The 22,482-nt window shown below is 41.6% G+C and overlaps 1 protein-coding gene across 1 annotated transcript in view; it reads right to left on the bottom strand.

The window, feature by feature from the left end:
- Positions 1–22,482, bottom strand: part of LOC139415248 (BTB (POZ) domain containing 7) — a 120,750-nt gene that overhangs the window by 33,247 nt on the left and 65,021 nt on the right. Inside the window, exon 3 of the mRNA XM_071163203.1 lies at positions 16,319–17,461. Coding sequence (XP_071019304.1) covers positions 16,319–17,461 — 1,143 coding nt within the window. The remainder of the gene's footprint in view (positions 1–16,318; positions 17,462–22,482) is intronic.

Genomic DNA, 22,482 nt, shown 5'->3' with positions numbered 1-22,482 from the left:
AAGGTCATCCCATGTAAAATACAGCAGGACAGATGTACCGGGCTCATTTTACACATTGGTAAACATATGGAAAAGCAAAATGGGCATAGAAAATATGAGGAAAGGGTGCGGGGAGGGCTGGAAGTGTGGAGGTCGCAGGTGTTGAAGCCCAATCATGGATACATCCATCAGGCCATGAACAAGTGAAGCTCTCTAATTAACTAACTCGCACCCTAGAGCCAGAGATACTGTAGGCAGGCAAGGGAAAAGAGAGAGGTAGGGATGTGGGGGTTGATGGAAACACCTTTAGAGAACAGGGAAAAGGAAAACGTAATGGGGAAAAGTGAGCAGAGAAGGAGAAAACAAGGGCAGATGGAGGAGAGGTAAAAAAAGAAGGTTGATGTAGACAAATGATAAGGGATAATAATGAATTTGAGAGGGGGAAAAGAAGGCAAGAGAAGGAGATATGATAACATGAGGAATAATTAAGGTAAAAGGAAAAGATGGGAGGGCGAGAGAAATAGCGTACTCCTGAGAGAGAGAGGACACAGAGGTCAAATCTGGATATCAGAGACAAAGGTCTCATTGCACTCAGTTTAGCTGATAGCGCCCCTCAGGAAACCAGAGCTTAAACCACACAAACTCTGGATTAAGAGGCTGGGTGTAATTTAAGGAAGCTAGAGTTGTGATATGTAATCAATACCATGATAGTATGGATGGCCACCTACTGTCATCTATTTTTAATGATATATCATCACATGAGGTCTGATGCATGGTTTGATTATTGAACCTTTGGAGAGTCATGAAAAATGAAGTGTACCTTTCAATGTAAAGATTATTCTCCATCATTATTAACATTCTTTACAATGTGGGTACAAAACTGTATGAACCTCCACCCAAATTTCTTGTAAGGTAAAAATTGCCTTGAAAGGATGAGGCTTGTAAAATCCAAATTCTGAATCTTGGTCATCTTTCCTTGCTGACAGCACCACCAACCCAACCCCTAAGAGAAGCCAGAGAGCACTCTGGTTTGGTGGGGTTCATGGATTATTCAAGTTCTCACACTTACTCATTTTGGGGCCCTATGCCAAAAACATTTGTTCTAAAGCAATCTGAACTAATGAGAGGTTGCAATTGCACGCGGGGCTACCTACCCACTTGTGCATCTTCCCCCGTGTTGCCATTTTAAAGCAAGTTTTCTGCAATTCTACACATTTTTCCATAGGGTGGAGAGACATGTTTGCATGTTTTAATATGATATCTGAGGGAGACTGACTAACAGAATCAGAGGGGGTGCCCCGACTGGTAATTTGACCATGATTACTAAGTTTAGATAGCTAGCCACGAGACTAATTTACCAATCTAAAACATTTTAGCTAACATGGGTTAATTGAGTGATCAGTGACTGACATAACGAGAGAAAAACTGCTGAAGCACAATCACATTTCTACTATTCTAACATGCACTAAAAAGCATCAAGCCTTTATGTTTCTGAGTGCCAAGATGCATTCAAAAACGGATACCTCGGAAGTAGGCGATTCCCTCCCTCCACCGAGAAGTAATGCATTTTTAAGGTGCTGAGGACCCAGGCGGAGAGGAGGTAGTGTGGCAAAAAAAAAAAAAGATATGTTTTGTGTCTCCGTGGCGATGTGACAGCGTCTGGGCCCGCCGGCGCTGCTTCTCATTTGCACTACTGAACCCACCAGCTCGGCCGGCTGAAGGGTGCCACTTAACGTTATCCTCACGAGCTCAACTCAGGCAAGAGACATCAACCGAGGAGACCACTTATTTATTTATTCATTCTCCCCCGTTTTCCAATTGACAATTCCCCCTACTCTCTCTTTGTACAGTGCAGTTTGTTCCCGGTCTTCTGCATTCAAGGCATGGCCTTGTTGTGTAGATTTTTCGAAGACAACGACTTTGAACAGTCCGGGGTTTTCCTCCATTTTTGTTTGTAGGCCAGTGGAAAATATGCTTCTTCCAAAACAGGAGCAAAGAGACCTATAAGATCTACTACAGAAGTAGTCTGCTCAGAGTCTCAAAGGGTATTTGTTTTCTTTTCTCTCTGGTGCAATTTGTTTACCATCATTTGCCTATCTATTAATCAATTCCGCAATTTATCCATGTCACCGATTGGTCAGACATTCCGCTCTCCTGGGGCCTCATTTATAAACATTGAGTACATACAAAATATACTCCAAAACATGCACGTGCAGTTTTAACGCAAAAGCTAGCATGTATAAATACTGAAGTCGGCATGAGAATGTGCTTACCTCCACACAATGTGTACGTAAAGGACGTCACACTGCTTGCTTTGCGAGGACCATTTCCTCCTGATACGGCTCATTCAGAGGCTCAAACCCTGGATCTCAGCCTTGCTAGTACACATGACCAGGCCTCGAATGTCCCAGCAGCATCGATGGCCGTAATGCCCTCTAAAAGAATCCTTGCCTCACGGCCAAAGTGGCCACTGTGCTCTTGGGCTGAATATCCCCTTAACAAAAAATATAAACGCAACATGTAAAGTGTTAGTCCCATGTTTCATGAGCTGAAATAAGTTTATTTCTCTCAAATTCTTCACCTGTGAGATAGTCTGAGACCAGCCACCCAGAAAGCTGATGAAACTGAGTTTGCACAACCACAAAATTCTGCAAAAACTGTCAGAAACAATCTCAGAGAAGCTCATCTACATGCTTGTTATCCTCAGCGTGGTCTTGACCGGACTGCAGTTTGGCATCGTAACTGACTTCAGCGGGAAAATGCTAACCTTCGATAGCCACTGGCACACTGGATGAACCCTGGTTTTAAATGTACCAGGCAGAAGGCAGACAGAGTGTATGGCGTTGTGTGGGCGAGCAGTTTGCTGATGTCAACGTTGTGAACAGAGTGCCCCATGGTGGCGGTGGGGTTATGGTATTAGAAAGTTATGGACAATGAACAACTGCATTTTATTGATGGAAATTTGAATGGACAGAGATACTGTGACAAGATCCTGAGATTCATTGTCGTGCCATTCATCTGCCGCCATCACCTCAAGTTTCAGCATGATAATGCACAGCGCCATGTCGCAAGGACCTGTACACAATGCGGGCTAGACATCTGGTAAAACAAAACACATGCATCTGGTGGACATTGGGCAGTAGGCTACAAGTGAAGACAGACACGTCGGGAATGCAATGGCGCACATTCTTCTTATCGAATTCCGAGGCGCATACGAGAACTGTCTACATTTACTTTGTCAGCCAACAAGATGAGTAACAAACAGCAACATCACAAGCTTATGTAAATCTACTATCCCCCATAGTACAAAAGTTGACCTATTATATTGGTCAGCTTGTCGTTCTGTGCGAGAAAGAACTATTCCAAAACATACTCTGGGATAGTTCCGAAATTAATACAACCACTCTGCATCAAAAAACCAATGCGGAACATTTAGCTTAATATTTCCATAAACTATTAGGATACTGCTTCACATTATAAGCACAGCAATGCGCACACGGCACTAGGCTATAAGCGCAAATGTTCCAAAATGCAATTAGTGAGAAACCGCCATTCTCAAAAGTGCACCACAAATGCAAGCGGTGACAGATGAATATATCCTTCCGAAATGTTGAAAGAGGGAAGATCTAAAGACACAACAACAAGGATGGGTTAATATGACTAGGACTGGGTTAATATGACTAGGACTGTGTATTTGACTGCTGGACAACGAAAGAAGTTGAGAACATGAGAGAAATACTGGTTTCAATGGCATATGAGGAAGTGTTTATTAAATAATCCCCTTAACATTCCTATGGTCGGAACACAGTAAGACATGCCTCATAAAATGAGGGGGTTTGAATGTTTGGTTTGTTAAATTTGACACCATGTGTAACGCAATTTTTTTTTAGTTTACTACGCTACTCGAGTCTCACTCCATGCCGCTTTTCACTCAAGGAGCGCAATTTTTGTTCCTCGACCGTGAGACACTTGATTTCAGTCTGCATGGTCAATGCAGCACATGCAGCAATTGATGACAATGCGGTTTTCACTTTGTTCCTTAATATAAATACACTAGAGTTCTATAACCTAATGTTAATTTCTCTACCATAAGCCACCTCCAACATTGTTTTAAAGAATTTGGCAGTACGTCCAACCGGCCTCACAACCGCAGACCACGTGTAACCACACCAGCCCAGGACCTCCACATCCAGCTTCTTCACCTGTGGGATCGTCTGAGACCAGCCACCCAGACAGCTGATGAAACTGAGGAGTATTTGTCATAAAGCCCTTTTGTGGGGAAAAAAATATTATTATTGGCTGGGCCTGGGTGGGCATAGCTACCAAGTGGAAGGGCCTATGTCCTCCCAGGCCCACCCATTGCTGTGCCCCTGCTCAGTCATGTGAAATCCATAGATTAGGGCCTAATTTTTTTATTTTAAGACTGATTTCCTTATATGAACTATAACTCAGTCAAATCTTTGAAATTGTTGCATGTTGCATTTATATTTATGTTCAGTATATTGTTGCAGCAACCGGAATCCCGGGTCCGACATGAAAAATGTGGCGGGAATTGAGATAGCAACCGGAGAGTTGCTTGTATCAAATCCAAAATGCCATTACCTGCCGCTGTAGCCTTGAGCAAGGCACTAAACCCCCACACAACAGCCCCCAGCACCACTCCAAAACCTGTATAGGCATGTACAGTGCATTTGGAAAGTATTCAGACTCCTTGACTTTTCCACATTCTGTTCCATTACAGCCTTATTCTAAAATCTACAATGTAGATAAGAGTAAAATAAAGAAACCCTGGAATGGGTAGGTGTCCAAATGTTTGACTGGTACTGTACATGTAGGTAGAGGAAAAGTGACTGTGCACAGATAATAAACAGAGTAGCAGCAGAGTAAAAATTGGGGAAGGGGTGGAGTCAATGCAAATAGCCCAGGTAGCCATTTGATTAGCTGTTCAGGAGTCTTATGGCTCTTACCCAGAGCAACTTACAGTTAGTGCATTCATCTTAATACAGCTAGGTGGGACAACTACATATCACAGGTATAGAAAAGGCACATTTTCCTCAGTCAATTTTTCTTCACCTCAGTCAACAGTTTTTTTTTTTTTAAACATCCATTCAAATTATAATAGTTCCTCACAGCATTTGAAAAATCTTCCCAACACTCTCCCCCGTGATAATCAGTGTCACTGATAAATAGGCTGTGGACATGTTGCATGCATTTGTTTCGATTTTAATTATTGTTCATTTAAATCGTCATACTACTGCATACTTGTCCCCTTTATACTTTGAAAGACGGGTGCATTTGCGTATGTGAGTTCACTGATCTTTAGGCCTATGTCCATTCAGAAAGTTTTCTAAAGTAGCCTGTCTTAAACAAGAATCAAATGCTCCTGTTATGATTTAATCTTGGAAAAGGACATTTTTCAGTAGTTTAAGCTACATTATTTTTCTCATTACGGCATCCTCTCTTTGAAGAACGGTCAAATGACCTCAGCAGCAGGGTTTGTGACAATATGCAAATATTTCAGGAAAAGTGGGAGAAAACCCATCGGACTTAATTTGAATGGTTTTGAGCGTCTAAATAGGATCTGTATTAAAAAAAATTATATGCAGAAAAGCCAAGGTACAGTAGGCCTCTCTTTATTTTGACTCCATTAATGTTGTCAATACAAAAACCTGACAGATCCTCTACAACCTGGCATTTCTTTCATTTATTTATTCATATTTAAGTAATAACCTGAATAATAATGAAATGCCAGTGATAATAACGTAAGGTAATGGCTTGTTTCAAATAGGTTTTTATTAAGAAGCATATCCATGTAAACAAGTAAACAAACATAATTGTGACCTGGTTTTAACCTTCCAGACTTGGAATTAGCTACCCAAGGCTTTTACTTGTGACATATAGTTAAATGTATTAAAGAGGAACAATGAGGACATATTGAAGATGCGCATTCTCATCCCCAGAATATGTATATATGCCTATTTAAGGATAAAGCTTAGAACATGAACAACTTCCTAGTTCAGAACACTATAACAATATGGATGAAAATGAAACGTATTCTACAAGATCCAATATCACTCCCTAAAAACACAACCTTTTGGAACAATCCTTCGATAGCTTTTAAGAATTCACTGATAAATTGGTCCACACGGAAACTAAAGGCATAGAAACCGTAAATGACTTGGTACATTTATTTCCATGACAAAATTAAAAAGTAATTTTGCACTGACCAATGTAGATAGTTTACATGCAACTTAAAAGTTACATATCACAAAATGTCGATTTGAAATCAGAGAAACCTTGAGGGACTCTTATTTGAGACAGAAAAGTATGTTCATATGATAGGGAAGATATACAAAACCTTGCTGAGAGCAAGTCCAACTGACAGTAATTTAGAAAAAAATATAAACTATTAGAACCAAGACTTGTAATGACTAATGCATTCTGGGTATGCTATAAAGTCCAAAAGTTATGGGCAGAGCTAGAAAGTTGTCTGTCAGCATATTTCAAGACATGGCATATGGGGATGTAGTTTCTCTTATCACGCATCTTGAAAAAAACGTATGCAAAAACTTGGAAATATATCAAATCAGCCATAAATAACAATGGAAAAATCAAATGATTTCTTCTTGAAATAGCGTGGGCAACGAGAAAAACTCAAATTGGTACAATTTAAGGCCACGTGGCAGACAATAATGCAGGCACTAGAGATGGGGTGTGAGCATGCGGGTCTGGGCAGATGAGATGTAGTCATTGTTTGCGTGCATCTAAGTTGTTGGTATGCATAAGTTTGTATCTGGAGTGGGAAAAATACAAAAATATTATAAAACAAATCATTTCTGCTCGGCATCAGACTCATTTTGTGCTTCAGATGCACTTCTCCACTTGGATGAGAATTCATAAACAGGCAAACAGCAACATTTCTCTGGTAAAATGGAAGATTAACTTTAAGCAAAACATAAAGAAATGTAGCTGGCTACATTTTTTCTATGATAAATATTAGAAATATGATAGCCATGCATTGTTTTTGCAAAGAATACCTTGCTTTTTCATTGTAAACTCATTTACTCCAAATAGTATTGCAATTCTGTTGTCATCTGATGAAAATTAAGCTATTTTCTGCCAAATGTGTTGCGCTAATGTGAAGGGAAACTATAGTTGCCTGCCCCTGATCACTTTACTGAAGCAAAAAAATTACAAATAATCATGTTTACCTTCAATATAAAACAAGTGAAATGGTTTAAAAACACAGATTTTTGAAGGTCTGCGGCTTGAAAATGCTGATTTCTTAACCCTAAACGCGACCTGTTGCACTCAATTCTACAGCACAGTATGGTACCATGCAGTCAAAGTTAATAGGTGAACAGAAAAGATTGCTGAGGGGCTCCTGAGTGGCGCAGCGGTCTAACGCACCGCATCTCAGTGCTAGAGGCGTCACTACAGGCCCTGGTTCGATTCCAGGCTGTATCACAACCGCCGTGATTGGGAGTCCCATAGGGTGGCGCACAATTGCCACAGGGTCGTCCGGGTTATGGTTTTGCCATGATAGGCAGTCATTGTAAATTAGAATTTGTTCTGAACTGTCTAGTTAAATAAAAGGTTAAAAATATATATATACAAAAATATTGACGTATGTATGCAACTACTGTAAGTAGCTTACTGTAATAAATAAAATGCTACAGAATTTGCAGGCAGTCCAGCATTATGTCGGGGGAAAAGTAAATGTAAAACATTGTTGAATTGAAATATTCTGCTGGCAGGTCCACAACAATTAGCCATTGTTTTTTCTTTCAGAAAGTCACAGTCCTTTGTCAAATACAGCATAGATTAATGAAACAGCTCCAAAAACATGACATTTTCATTATAGAAACTGCCGTGGACTAAATTCCAAAAGTTCCAAATTATACAGCAAATAAAGGGCGTGATTGTCACCATAAAAGGTGAACGGAGGGAGTTCTAATGCTTGTTCACGCACATACCGTTTTTTTTGGACAGGTTGGATTTATAATGGGAAACCTGCATATGTATTGTGTATGCCAAGTTAATAAAGCTCAATTTCTTTTATAAGAACCTATATTTTCAGAAATGGCACCCCAGATATTTGGTGTGGAATTTACACAACACTTATTTATAAATGAGGCCCCTGATGTCCCATGTCTGATAAGTCTCCTGATTAGACAGGAAGGACGACATCCAGACCGAGGCCCAGATTTGTGAAAGGGGGAATCTATTAAAAATGGCTTCCACTAAACTGTGTGTGCAAAATATGCAATGGCATATTTATTACAGGCAGATAGGATATCCATTTTCAGCACTGCTTATGTCCTCCAAACAAACCAAACTTCTAGTCTCTTTATATTGCTCCTACTTTACAGTGAGCATGTGTGAAAACAAGTGGTGAAATAATGGATGTGCCTACACAACTATAAGATATCGATTAACATTGTCATAACAAAATCAGGGCTTTCCAACTAAGATGAGACAAGAGAAGAGGCAACATTTAAAGCAGCCCAAATCTCCCACTTTCTTCAATAAAGGAATAGAAGATTTGTGCGAAATGGGTGGTGAGTGGTTTGTGTTTGATGTGACAGACGTACGAGAGAACCCTCCCTCCTGGGCCAGACTTGCCCCCGTTTTACAACAAGGTCTCTCCTTGCCAGAACATCAGTTTCTGGCGAGGAGGCTGACATTGGTGCCGTGTGTATTGAACAAGTGTAATGATTCCCCTCGTTGTGATGAGTGAATTGGAGGCCGACTACCCCCGGTTTGTAGAAACTGGGCTTGGGCTCCGCAGACACATTAATTATCCCTGCCCATCTAACCGTTAGGCGTGCAAGGCGCCACACGGGTGTTAAACTTACGCAGTGGTTCCATTTTCCAGAGGTCACTACTTCCATTTTGTCCGGGAGGCTTTCGGCATGCAGGTGCTAAATCATTCTTCTTAGTGTGTGTGTTTGCATAATATTTTTATTGTTGCATGGGTCTGTGTGTGCGCATGTGTGTAACCACAACTGGATTGTGTAGGCAGTGAGACAGAGATGGAAGTTCTTACATAATGATGATTATAATTGAACACAGAAGTCCATCCAGTAGTAAAAAAACCATGGGATACCTTTATTTTAGCTGATACTTCCTCAAGTTTGACTTCCAGTCTTTCATGTCAGTCTGCTCTGGCTTTAGCATGGACAGTGTTCCTAATAATCTACAACAAACTTGGGAATTAAAATGTCCCCACTTTAAGGGCATTTAACAGAGATGACAGTAGTAATCCTAAGATTTAGACAGTATTAGGTTTTCATGGGCCATCTATCATTCTTCAGGAAAGGCTTCTTCCCTTCCTGTGTACCTGTTGATAGAAATACAGAGCTCTCCCTAGGCTCGACGCACGTTCTCCAATTGAGCGAATCTGTAAAGCACCAAGCATTCACCGCTCAGTGGACATGCTCTCACTGACTTCCTCCCTAGCTTCTGTGAATTCCCACCTGTCTCTCGAGACTCGCTCTCAGTTAATCTGACTCGTAATGCTTAACGCTGGGCAATTCAGTGATAGACTGGCGCTGCCGCCAGAGTGGGGGCCATCGATCGAGCCTTATCCAAACTGACCGGATCGCTGAGCGTGAGTTCTCTAGATCTCACACGCTGAGGGTTGCGGGGGGGGGGGGGGCGGGGAGAACTCTCCGATTTAGATCCATAACTCATTCCATTCCAACATGGATGGCCAGGGGTGGGGGTGATTATCCATCTGCTAAGAGGAGTCAGCGTACTGGTGTGCTTTGTTCAAAAAAGTTATTCTCCCTTTAGAGATGAACCTGTGAAGTGTTTCCCAGATACGATTGGGTCTTTGCTCTAACAGTCTTATGGAGATAGTTCACCTCTGGAGCCCATCTGTGTTACTTTGTTCCTTTCGCTTCATCGGTAATGTATTATATATTTTTTGAAGCAACAGTTTCAGTAGTGTCACCATCCGATCTTATCCATATGGACAGCTTTCTAAGAGATAGCCATGAAAAAGAACTTTGATGTTGCGTAAGGTGATTTTGTCATACTTTGCTGGCTTCCAATGGCCAGTGCCCAATTAACATTTACAAGTCTAGCGGCGTCAACATTGAGAAATCGTGGACTGACCAGACCTCCTCCATGCAGTGTTTTCCAGGCCAGCTGGGAAATCAATGTTAGATATAGCAGTTTAGATATAGCAGTGAACTACTAGTTTTACATGAGTTGTGTTATACTCAAAGCATCAATTAATTCATACCTTAGTACCTATTGCCTTTCATAGCATTCTCACAGGTGGTGTAGTCATTAACACATGTAACACATTTGGTTATGTTGGAAATCAGATGGTCATGGTTAACATGCAGACTGCTATTAAGTCATGGAATTAGGTGTATTTGAAATGTCACAGATTTTTTGGGCAGGGCTTAATACTGTAGGTTCGCTTACCTTACATCTTTGACTATGACGATTAGCCTACGTCATGAGCAATTTGTTTTTGCGCATTTACCCAGGTGATATGAAAGTGCAGTTGGGAGCTGCCTAATGTTCCTCATGAAGCTACACCAGGGTTTTGCTGTGCAAAACCTTGTCATTTGAATGAGCCACCACTAAATCGGAAGCCTCTTTATGACAACTAAGGCTGACCCTGGAGAGCAAACACTTGTGCTGAATGGGAGATTAAATGTCATTTGAAGTTACTGTAAGAGCTTGATAACGGTTTTGAAGTGAAATGGTAGTGTGCAGTCAGCTACTATAAACTAACATCAGAGAAAAGCCATTCATGGTGACTATTCTTTTGTACATCAGTCACAAACAACCGCATATAGAGGTTTTGGTTTAGGGAGAAATGTCCAGTGAGACATCTCTCTATAGAGACTCCAGATTCTAGTGAAAGGATGAAACTGAATGAGATGCTGCGAAACAGCATTGAGATGTAGCCGACAGCATGCAGAGCGCAAAACAATGAGACAGACTGTGAGGTACTCAATGAGGCAGCAATGAGACCCAGTTTGACAGCGGCTGAGTGAGACGGTGGCTCCGCAGGTTATTTCTGTCTGAGTCCCTTTCTCACTCAGCATCTAATTGCCCAGATTCTACCTCTGTGAGATGCCAATGAGAAGATGAGTGAACAGCACAACAAAATGAGACACCTGGAGTCTGAGACAAAATTGGAATAGAAAGACACTGAATTAGCACACTATTGAGACAGTGTGATGGGTGAGTGGCTGAGACAAAGCAGCTGGCTGTGGCAGCAGGCTGGGCTGAAAGCACTTGGGGTGGGCTGCTTTGGTTCCAGCAAAAACCTAATAACCTGTTACCTGAGGAGACATATCCAACAGCAAAGATTAAGAGAGGTCTTAATATTCACATCTATATCAAACACACACTCATTTGTGACTGTGTGTGATGGAGATGTGAATATGTGGGGATTTCAAGGGGGATAATTATAAAGACAGAGTTTGAAACAGAAGATCAAATCAGAACAGTGTATTTTTTGGGGGCTGTATTTTATGTTTTTGAATAATAAAAGTTCATGATTTGCATTATGGGTAGTGTGTGACCCTAGGGTAGCAACACATACACAAAAGTATATGGACACCCATTCAAATGAGTGGATCTGGCTATTTTAGCTACACCCATTTCTGACAGGTGTATAAAATCGAGCACACAGCCATGAAATCTTCATAGACAGACATTGGCAGTATAATGGCCTTACTGAAGAGCTCAGTGACTTTCAACATGCACCGTCACATTCAAACAAGTCAGTTCACCAAATATTGGCCCTACTAGAGCTGCCCCGGTCAAATGTAAGTGCTGTTATTGTGAAGTGGAAACGTCTTGGAGCAACAGCGGCTCAGCCGCAAAGTGGTAGGCCACATAAGCTCACAGAACGGGACCGGCGAGTGCTGAAGCGCGTCTATCCTCGATTGCAACACTCACTACAGAGTTCCAAACTGCAGGAAGCAAAATCTGCACAAGATTTTTGTTCGTCGGGAGCATCATGAAATGGGTTTCCATGTTGGAGCAGCCGCACACAAGCCTAAGACTACCATGTGCAATCCCAAGCGTCAGCTGAAGTGGTGTAAAGCTCGTCGCTATTGGACTCCGGAGCAGTGGAAACTCAGTCTATGGAGTGATGACTCACACTTCACCATCTGGCAGTTTGACAGACAAATCTGGGTTTGTCGGATGTCAGGAGAACGCTACCTGCCCCAATGCATAGTGCCAACTGTAAAGCTAGGTGGAGGAGGAATAATGGCCTGGGGCTGTTTTTCATGGTTCGGGCTAGGCCCCTTAGTTCCAGTGAAGGAAAATCTTAACGCTGCAACATACAATGACATTCTAGACGATTCTGTGCTTCCAACTTTATGGCAACAGTTTGGGGAAGGCCCTTTCCTGTTTCAACATGACAATGCCCCCGTGCACAAAGAGAGATCCATACAGAAATGGTTTGTCGAGATCAGTGTGGAAGAACTTCACTGGCCAGCACTGGGGGGGGCACCTCCATATTAATGCCCATGATTTTACGAGATAATAATGTGGTGTCCACATAGAATGTACACTACATGACCAAAACTAAGTGATACCAATGGGTCTTTCTCCATTCTGAATGTTGTATACTGTTCAATTCAATCATAAACTATTATCAGCAATTCCTGCATTTCCTGGACTCTTGAGATAATTTCCACACTGCCACATAGGGCTGCACGGTATTGGCAAACATTCTAGGTCTCATCTATAACCAAATATTGCAATTGTAATTTGACTTCGATTTAGAGCAAAACACTTAGGTGAACTGAAAAATAATGATTATTGTAATTCTATAGTTAGAATATAACAGTGAGCACTTTGCATAGTGTGGTTTGAAATGACAATGAATGAACATGACAGGGAGGAGTTATTGTGACAGGGTACAAACCAAAGTGTTGATAAGTGTTTCCTAGGGGACCCTTCACATTTACATTTTAGTAATTTTGCTGATGCTCTTATCCAGAGCGTCAACCTTTGGCTACATTGAATGCTCGCTTAGCTACTTCATGTAGCTAACATATTCATGCTTTGCGTATTCCTCTTTGATTTAGAAGACACTGTTGCACAAACATGCTGATGTAGGTCTACACCATCACTGGCATTATCAGGCTGTATGGCTAGTTACGTTTGCTCTGACTCATCACATTTATTAGCTAGCTACCTAGCCAGCTAACTAGCGATTAGTGGCTAACAAGATTTAGGCCCAACTTGCTAAGAAAAGATAAACTATCTGTTTTCAGATGTAAGAAACGCAAACTAATAGTGTAATTATAGAAAGCTAGTGGATTTAAATATAAGAAGCAACCCGCTTCTGCTGCATTGACCATGCAGACTGAACGCAAGTGTCTTGTGGTCAAGCAACAACAAATGCACTCCTTGAGTGACAGGAGGCGGGGCTAGGTCTGTGTGGAAAGCAGCATAGCAGCCTTATACCACACCCCCTCGGGCCTTATTGCTTAAGTAAAAACCCAAACCAGTCCGTGCATTAATACCGGTATATCGTAAAATATAGTGTACCACACAGCCTTCATTGATCATAGCATGAGTCTATCCGACCGTTTTTTCTAGACTCAACTAGAAGGCCTGTTTGATAACACCTTAGCTGCGAGGCATGCAAGACAAGACATTGTGAGATACAGATTACCAAGACATAGGCGCACGGCTCTTTCTGCCTGCTCCCACCTCTCCCTCTTACGCTGGCCCACCTGCTCTTTCTCTTCGCTAATGATGCAAGTGTGTGTTCAGTCTTCGGTCTGTTGCGTGTAGAATATCCTAGCCTATTCATTGAATAGGGCTCCAGAATGGCACAGCGGTCTAAGGCACTGCATCTGTCATAGGCTGTCATTGTAAATAACAACTTGTTCTTAACTAACTAACTTGCTTAATCAAATAAAGGTTAAATAAAATGTAAAAAATGATAGGCCCTGCTGTACTGAAGTTGTGAGACACTGCAAGTCAATAGATAGGCCTAGTGCACAGTTCTGACTGTGTGCCTGGTGGTCGATCTGCCTATACTGTGCCCCTTCCCCCTCTCTCTGTCCTTTGATAGCTTAGATGCAAGTGTTTGTGTTTTTGGAAGTATGGCAACTAAGTCTCATCCGGTTCCAAAAATACTGAACGGGATAATAGTAGGAGACGACGTGCAAGGAATTAATTATTTTGAAGTTGACTCTCTACCATTATATCATTGTCGTCAACAGTTGTAAAAATGGCAGAGAAAGGCAAGGACACCAGCGAAGTCCTGTATGGCAATACTTTGAGAAGTTAATAATGAAATGCTAACTTTGGGAGGTGGAATTGAGGTGCAATTCTTAACCATCTGAAAGGGAAGCACAGACACAAACCGTTGCTGGCAGCAGCGTTGTGAATTCACAATGCAGCTGAAAAATTGTCAGTTTGTCACATCCCTAACATTTCTGAAAACGTTTGAAACCCTACCTCATCAAAGAGTATCTTAAATAAGACACCTCAGTCCCCCCCCCCCCCCAAAAAAATAAAATAACTGCAAGTCTTTTTCTATACTAGCAGACTCTGCTGATAACTTCTTTATTGAGGAAAATGTACTACAACTCTGTGGATTGTATCACCTCGTTATCTTAAAGCTGGAATCGCTTATTTAACAATAAAGCGGTCACCCACCTGTGTTTTGGTAAATTGCTGAGAATGGGCCTGGAGAAATGTAACCACTCAAATTCAAAGTGAGAGCTATGTATGCAAGGACTGACCATCAATGATATCAACATTATAGTATTAACCATGTTTTGAGGATATAGCTACACTTTTTATTTACAAACATTGGAGTATAACGAACATATTTTGGGTTGTGATAGGGTACAACTCATGAGGCATTTCAATTATATCCTTCAATAATCAATGGGTAGCCTATATAGCATTAATTTATAGGTCCAAAAATGGATGTAGCAACTAAGGATTCTAGCTTTAAGGTGAAAGCACCAACGAAGTCGCTCTGGATAACAGCATCTACTAAATTACTCAAATGTAAATGTAATTAACTCTTATGGAGGGACAAACTCCAAATACCACAATCCTCTTGGCGTCTTGTTTTGCACCCATAACTCTGCCCTGTCATCCACCTTCCTTAAACACAACTATGTGTACTATGACACATTAAAACTTTCCATTGGGAAAGTGAAAAACTGAAGTAATCCTTAAATTCATGTAATGACAAATGGTTGCTTTGCCTAGCCTTGCTGTCACTAGCAGAATGGGATATTTCGAATTGAAACCCAAAAGCAAGAGGAGAAAACATTAGAAAAGCTTACAGGCACCATCAGATCGATATCCATTACCTATTGATGCTGACGGGGAGGCAAACTGAATCCTTACATGGAGATCGGCAGTGATTGTACTGTGACCTGAAAGCAATACTTATTTTTTTTGCTTTCTAGCGAAACGTTTCATTGTCTACCTCAAAATGTCAGGGACAGCATGGCTGTGCTGGTCTTGGCGGATTCCCTAAATAAACAACAAAAATAAAATCCATCGACAAAGTGAAACGAGTTAAATCAAACCTGCACTGGATTAAGCATCATTCATGTTGGCAAGGTTTATTTTATTTTACCTTTATTTAACTAGGCAAGTCAGTTAAGAACAAATTCTTATTTTCAATGACGGCCTACTGGGGAATAGTGGGTTAACTGCCTTGTTCAGGGGCAGAACGACAGAGTTTTACCTTGTCAGCTTGGGGATTCGATCTTGCAACCTTTCGGTTACTAGTCCAACACTAGTCCTCCTCCCTGACTAATCCATTCTCGACCAGCTTTTTGAATAAGAGGAGATAGGCCTTATTCAGAAATCACAATGCTTAGCCTAAGTGTTTACTTCCAATGCCCAAAAGGTGTGTGTCAGTCTTTACCTAGATTTATTTCCAAGAGGGTCGTAAACACAAAGCTACATCATTGATTGAAACCCAAACTCTTAAGGAGATGTCCATCAAGCCTGTACAATTTGTCTGACCATTGAGGCCATTAAAAAAAAACATAGGCAACAACAACGTCCACTGAGATTGTAACGTTGAGACATGTTGAAACTCTGTACTCCCTCCTCCCAAAAGAGTTGGATCTCAACTGGTACCAAAAAGAGCCACAATGGAAGGAAAGTGCTAATATCTGACTTAAGAGCTACAGGGAATTCCTTTACTACATTAATCACTGCATGGAGTGCTACAACTGCCGCTCCTTCCCCAGTTCCCAGCCCCCCTATCCCCTAAAAGCTTGTGAATTCATTAGGTAAACAAAAGGTGAGGTGAGCGAATAGGATACATAGGGGAGCAAATCAGGGCTCTGAGACTCACCTTGGGCCAACATGCTGAACTCCAAGAAGAGGGCAATGTGGTAGAGCTCCATTGCCTCCTCAGCACGACTGGCAACCCCCCTGCCTCCGGCCACCAGGACCTGCACCTCCCCCAGACTCCCCGCTGAGGGGCTTCCCCTCAGCACCAGTGCTAGCTCCACAGCGTCCGTGTACATGCAGTGCAAGATGACACGGGCATATTTCTTGGGGATGATGGACTCATCCAGGATGATGCGTGTGGGCGTCTGCAGAGCGCGCTCTGTGATCTCCTCGCCGGTGCGGATGCGCCGCTGCAGGAGGTTCCGGAAGAAAGGAGAGCGGGCCGAGAGGACCGCTTTGTGGGCGCGCAGCTCTTCGTCCGCGGGTCCTTGGATGACCGGTCCTCCTCCTACACCTCCTCCCCCAGCTGCTACCCCAACAGCTGGCCCGGCACTGAAGACCTCTACCAGCTCCGAGTCAGATGAGAAGCTGAGCAGTGAGTCGTAGAAGCACATGTGCTCGCAAAGGCCATGCATGTCCTCCTCCAGTGAGCTGGGTGTGCCAAACTCTTCGCTCAGGCGCACCAGCACATCCATGTTCCGCAGCCGCGCATCCACCTCTGGGCCCAGCTCGCCCGTGTACAGGTAGTGCAGCAGTGCCGAGAACATGGCCGCGTCCATGCCCGCTGTGCCCACGTCCAGGAGCACCTCAGCACCGTAGCCTGGCGACGACGACAGCAGCGTCTTGAAGAAGGGGCAGCGGGCAGCCAGCACAGCACGGTGCGCAGGGAAGCAGGCATCCTGGAAGATGAGGTCCACGTCCGTGCAGTACTTGTGCTGGTAGAGGGCGGCCAGGTCGCGCTGCAGGCTCCGGGCCTCAGCCCGCGCCAGTCCCGCCTGCAGGTTCAGCTCCTTGAGAGCTGCTGTGCCCTCGTATTCCTCAACCAGGGCGTTTGCGTCACGCACATCCCAACATGAGAGGAGCTCGCGCATCTGTCGCACGTGGTCGGCCGAGCGGCTGGACTTGCGGCGCTTGATGAATCTCCTCCTGAGAGTGGCTAGGCCCGAGCTCTTCTTCTTCTTGTCCTGGGGCTTCTCGGGGCCGGACTCCAGGCTGTAGAGCTTCCCCTCTCCTCCATAGCCCTGGGAGCCATAAGAGGATGTCCCTGAAAGGAGACAGTAACATACAGAATCGGTGGGTGAGCAACAGAGTAGTAGTTTACGAATGAGATTTAATAATAATACATAAATAATGATGAGCCAACTTATAATTCATGTTATATATATCTGGTTTTAGGGCAAATCCCTGACTGAGATAAGATATCAACCTTTTAACTCAGGGTTTTTTTAGGATAAAAAAAATAATCATAAAAGTTTCCAACCCAAAAAATGGAGAAGCCCTCTTGGCCGCAGAGACAAATTTTGCCCCTTTAAAGCAAATTTCCTGCTATTCTACACATTTTGCCATGGTTTATGTCGTGTTCCATCTGAGTGACTCAAACATTATAACAAAATCAATGGGGGCCCCATGTCATGACAAAAAAACTGCTGAATTTTAATTGGTGATTGTTAGTTCTGAGAAGACAATCTTATTTAAAAGGTCCAATGAACCATTTTTAAAATAATTTTTGGGTAACAATTTAAGAGGAAGTTTACCTAAAAACCAAAATGTCCCAAGTGATTACATGTTTTAAAACTGTACTGAATTGAAGCGAATTGTGGATGAATCCAATTAGAATTTTTATCAAAAGTACTATTGGTTTTGAGCCAGGAAATGTGTACTTTTCCACCTAAAATCATTGCAATTATTTCTATATCATTATTTAATGTGGCTGACTGCAACAGTGGAGATGGGTAACAACTCTGCATGTGTGCTCTCATGGGGCAACTCTGACGTATATGGCCTTACTTGGAACTTGACGTCACAGATGTGAGTTTTATAGGAGGGGGTACCTGGCTGCACTTTATATAAGATGTCTAGGGAAGGCACAAAATGTCACTGTTTTCCATTGAAAGACAGACAGATACAGAAGGAAACACTCCTACAGACAATTTTGCCAATCTATGTATGTGTAGTAAGCACTTCATCGATGACTATGAAAGAGCCTAAATTCAAAAATGTATAAAATTGTTTTTCCTCACCCATCAACACACAATACCCTATTATGACTAAATTAAATAATGTATTTTTTGCAAATTTATTAAAAATGAAATACAGAAATCTGATTTCTATAAGTATTCACACCTGAGTCAATACATTGTGGAAGCACCTTCGCAGCAATTACAGCTGTGAGTCTTTCTGAGTGAGTCTCTAAGAGCTTTCCACACCTGGATTGTGCAACATTTGCCATTATTCTTTTCAAAATTCTTCCATCCTGGTCAAATTGGTTGTTGATCATTGCTAGACTATTTTCAGGTCTTGCAATAGATTTTCAAGTAGATTTAAGTCAAAACTGTAACTTGGCCACTCAGGAACATTCACTGTCTTAGTAAGCAACTCCAGTGTAGATTTGGCATTAAGTAAATATTCCCATGGACTGGATCTGGTGAGGTGCCAAAATACAGAGGAGCTTTTGAGAAAGGGCAAAGCGAGTTTGCGGAGGCAAGTAGTCTAATCATTGCAGTTCGAGTTGATCTTATTGTGTAGTAGCCTAGACGCTCTACCAGTTAGCATATGTTGAGGAGATGGACAGTAATTGTCACCTTACATTGTAGAATAGACAGAATAAAAATGAAAGATGTTGGTGCATTTTAATTACTTAGGATCGGGTCTACTTGCTTTTTTTCATCATCATCAATATCTGATCTGTTGGCAAGCCATTTGCATGACAACATTTCATGCCTTTAACAACTGTATAGCCTCGCGTGACATACATGACCCCAGAAACAACCTGGGATATGTCTATTTGGTTGCATGTATTCTGGTCTACTGTGTATTCGTAACCCCCACTTCCCGCTGTCGATAGTGGCCATGAATATCCTAAAAATATAATTACTTTTAGTCCCATGGTCAATTTTTTATTGCAGAATCGGCAGACCTCCAGTAGTACTCTTCATCACTTGCGTATATTTCATTGTCAGACATGTTTGTAGGTTGTTGTCAACAGAGCAGAGTTAGCGGTGCACAAAGACATCACATGACCCATTTTTGCAGCTTTCCAGTTCTAGACTGCAGGGAAAGAGAAGGGGAGAAGGCAAACTCCACCTAACGAGTTTCAATGTATGGAATCACCTAGAGAATTTAGGATTTTAGGTCAACTTCTCCTTTAAGTACCTTATTGTGATTGTTTTACATTAAAATGGTGCTAATCACCTGTAAGGTCAGTGTCCAATTACTGCAAATTCTTAAAAGGCTTTCATCTTATGGCAATGCCAAACATGACATTTTATTAATTTGAAATACCTAGAAATTAACATTACTTGAAACACTTTGTGGCAGCCACTATGAAAGGAAGGAATGGTCCCCCAGCCATTGCTCAAAATTAAGGTCGGCCCGTCGTCCTCAAAAAAGATATGTCTGGGACGGTTAAAAACACACTGGGACAGTTCTGGGACAATAGATGCAAAATTAATACAACCACTGTACATCAAATATTAGGCTGATGCAACAGATCAGAACTTTTATAAGTGCAGCAATGCGCACACAGCAGTAGGCTATGCACAAATGTTCCAAAATGCAATTAGCAGGGGGAAAAAAAACATTCTCAAAAGCACACTGCACATTCCAGTTTCATGTAAAAGAGATGAAAACAATTGATTAGAAATGTATAAATGGGGAGATGTAAAGGTGCAACAACTGACATGGGTTGCTAATATGACTAGGATTGTGCATTTGGCTGCTGGACAATTTAATAAAGTTTAATTGAAAATCAATAGAACACAAGATAAATGCTGGTTTCAATGGCATATGAGGAAGTGTTCATAAAATAATTTCCTCAACATTTCTATGGTCGGATTTTGTCTGGGCTACTTTCAAACAAGACATGCCTCGTAAAATGACATAAAACATCTAGGTTGCAAGGTGGGTGATGTGGGTGCGGAACGGGCACTGGCCGTTCTCTCCTTTCTTGTAACCATTTCATCTGAATGAACCATGCCTTGTGAGCCTATGTTCAAAGAATAAAGAACAAGTATTTTAATTTGGGACGGTTCATTTTCAATTTGTGACGGTGGAAATTCCACTTCAGGACGATTCTGGGATGATGAAAAGAAGTTACTCTCTCGAGCCCTGCATCCCCAGCTGGTGTAAATGTATACTCACCGCCGAATGCCAATTACAGAATATTTTATGAAAAGCTCCCGAGCCAAATCGTCCTAATAAACTAAATGTGAACAACTTTGTTCTAGCCACAAGTTGATTGCTTTTAAATTAAGATTTGTACAATTTCAATTAAACCTCTTGTGCAAGATGTGGATCAGACTTGTATGTTAGAATATCAATATGTTTCTAAACACTTCTACATTAATATGGACGCTACCATGAATCGTGAATAACGATGAGTGAGAAAGTTGGACACAAAAATATCATACCCCCAACAAAAATGTTTTACCTCCCCAGCTACTGCAATGGTGAGAAGGTTAGCATATCTTGGGGGTATGACATTTGTGCATCTGTAACTTTCTCAATCATCATTACTCACAATCAATTCAGGACTATCCATAATCATGGTAGAATTCACCTTAATGTAGAAGTATTTAGAAACATATTTTATTCTTATTTACAATAAAGGTGACTCCAAAATTACACAATACATTATTTACCATTAATTTATATTGGGCACAAAATAACCTGAAACACAACCAAAACAAACAGTAAATGCATCCAACAAGTTTGTAGAGTCACAAGCTTGATGTAATGATTGCATGCTAGGAAAATACTAAACTGTTGACTACATTAACACACAAGTGAATGTTCCAATACATTTGGAAAACGGTTCACCCGATATGGATGACAATACCCTCAAATTAAAGCTGACAGTCTGCACTTAAACCTCAGTCATTTCAAATCCAAAGTGATGGAGTACAGAACCAAAACAACAACAAAGTGGTCATTGTACCGATACTTTTGGAGCTCTCTGTACTTCCATATATTTTTTAAAACTTGTACCGGAATATCTTCAGATGAGTCTTGTGAGGAAGGTTATGTTCATCCTAGAGCAAAACAACATGTACGTGTTTGTGAGACTCACCTTTCCATAGAGGAGTCATATTAAGGCGTCAGTACGGCTGGCGGCTAGCCAAAGTCAGTTAGGTGAACTGAACGAGTGTGCCAGCATACTCCCTTAAAAGACCTTCACTTGAGAAACGAGAAAGTGGCAATAGTACCGTTTGTCCATTTTGAGACACCATAACAGTATACACTTCTTCAAAATAGTTAGAATTAATGTAAGATAACTCAAGAAATCTTTTATTAATATTGACGTTTCTGCAGAGGAGATCTAAGTCACAAAATTTTACATCTAACTAAGATGTTTGATGCAGTATTTCGCAATGAAAAAATGTGCATGAAAATGAGTCGTCTCTCGTTGAATGACAACAGACTTTATTGAAGAATCCCTACTGTTGACTTCGGATACAGACTTCTGCTTGCATCAAGAAAAAAAAAAAAAGAGTGCCCGAACAGCAAAAAAATGTTTTTTATCGAAGTCGAAAACGAACAAAAACGTCACAAAATGTCTTCATAATAAATGCACAAACTCTCCCAAGCATTTGGAAGCCTTTAATGTGTAACCCAAACTGTTTGGATGCTACAGACAGAAATGGGCAGATCTGCAGTACCGACTTCAGACAAGTCCTGTGACGCTTATTAGGGGTAGTAGCGCAAAATGGAGAACACCATCGTGTTCGTGAGAGTCTCATCTTTCTATCGAGTCACCTTTCTGACATAATATTTTATAGGCCAAACCGTTCGGGCGCTACAGACGATTTCGTGAGAAGACACATTTTTGGGATATCTCAGACCATGGTCTGACAAAACCACTGTAGCTCTGCCACCGCAGATGCGGAAGGGCGATATTGGCGGATGCGGTGGATTGAGACGCATCCGATAAATAAAAAGATATCTCTATCTTGGACAGATTTTGATGGGGATTTTTTTAAATTATAATAAGAATTCCACGGGCCAAGGAAATCGACTCTAGGGGGGTTTTGAAAAACGAGATGAATGCCTTGGCTTTGCCTTTTAGTA

This window comes from Oncorhynchus clarkii, chromosome 8, assembly GCF_045791955.1.
Source record: "Oncorhynchus clarkii lewisi isolate Uvic-CL-2024 chromosome 8, UVic_Ocla_1.0, whole genome shotgun sequence".
NCBI lineage: Eukaryota > Metazoa > Chordata > Actinopteri > Salmoniformes > Salmonidae > Oncorhynchus > Oncorhynchus clarkii.
The sequence above is the reverse complement of the archived record's forward strand: the minus strand, read 5'-3'. Positions and strand labels throughout refer to the sequence as shown.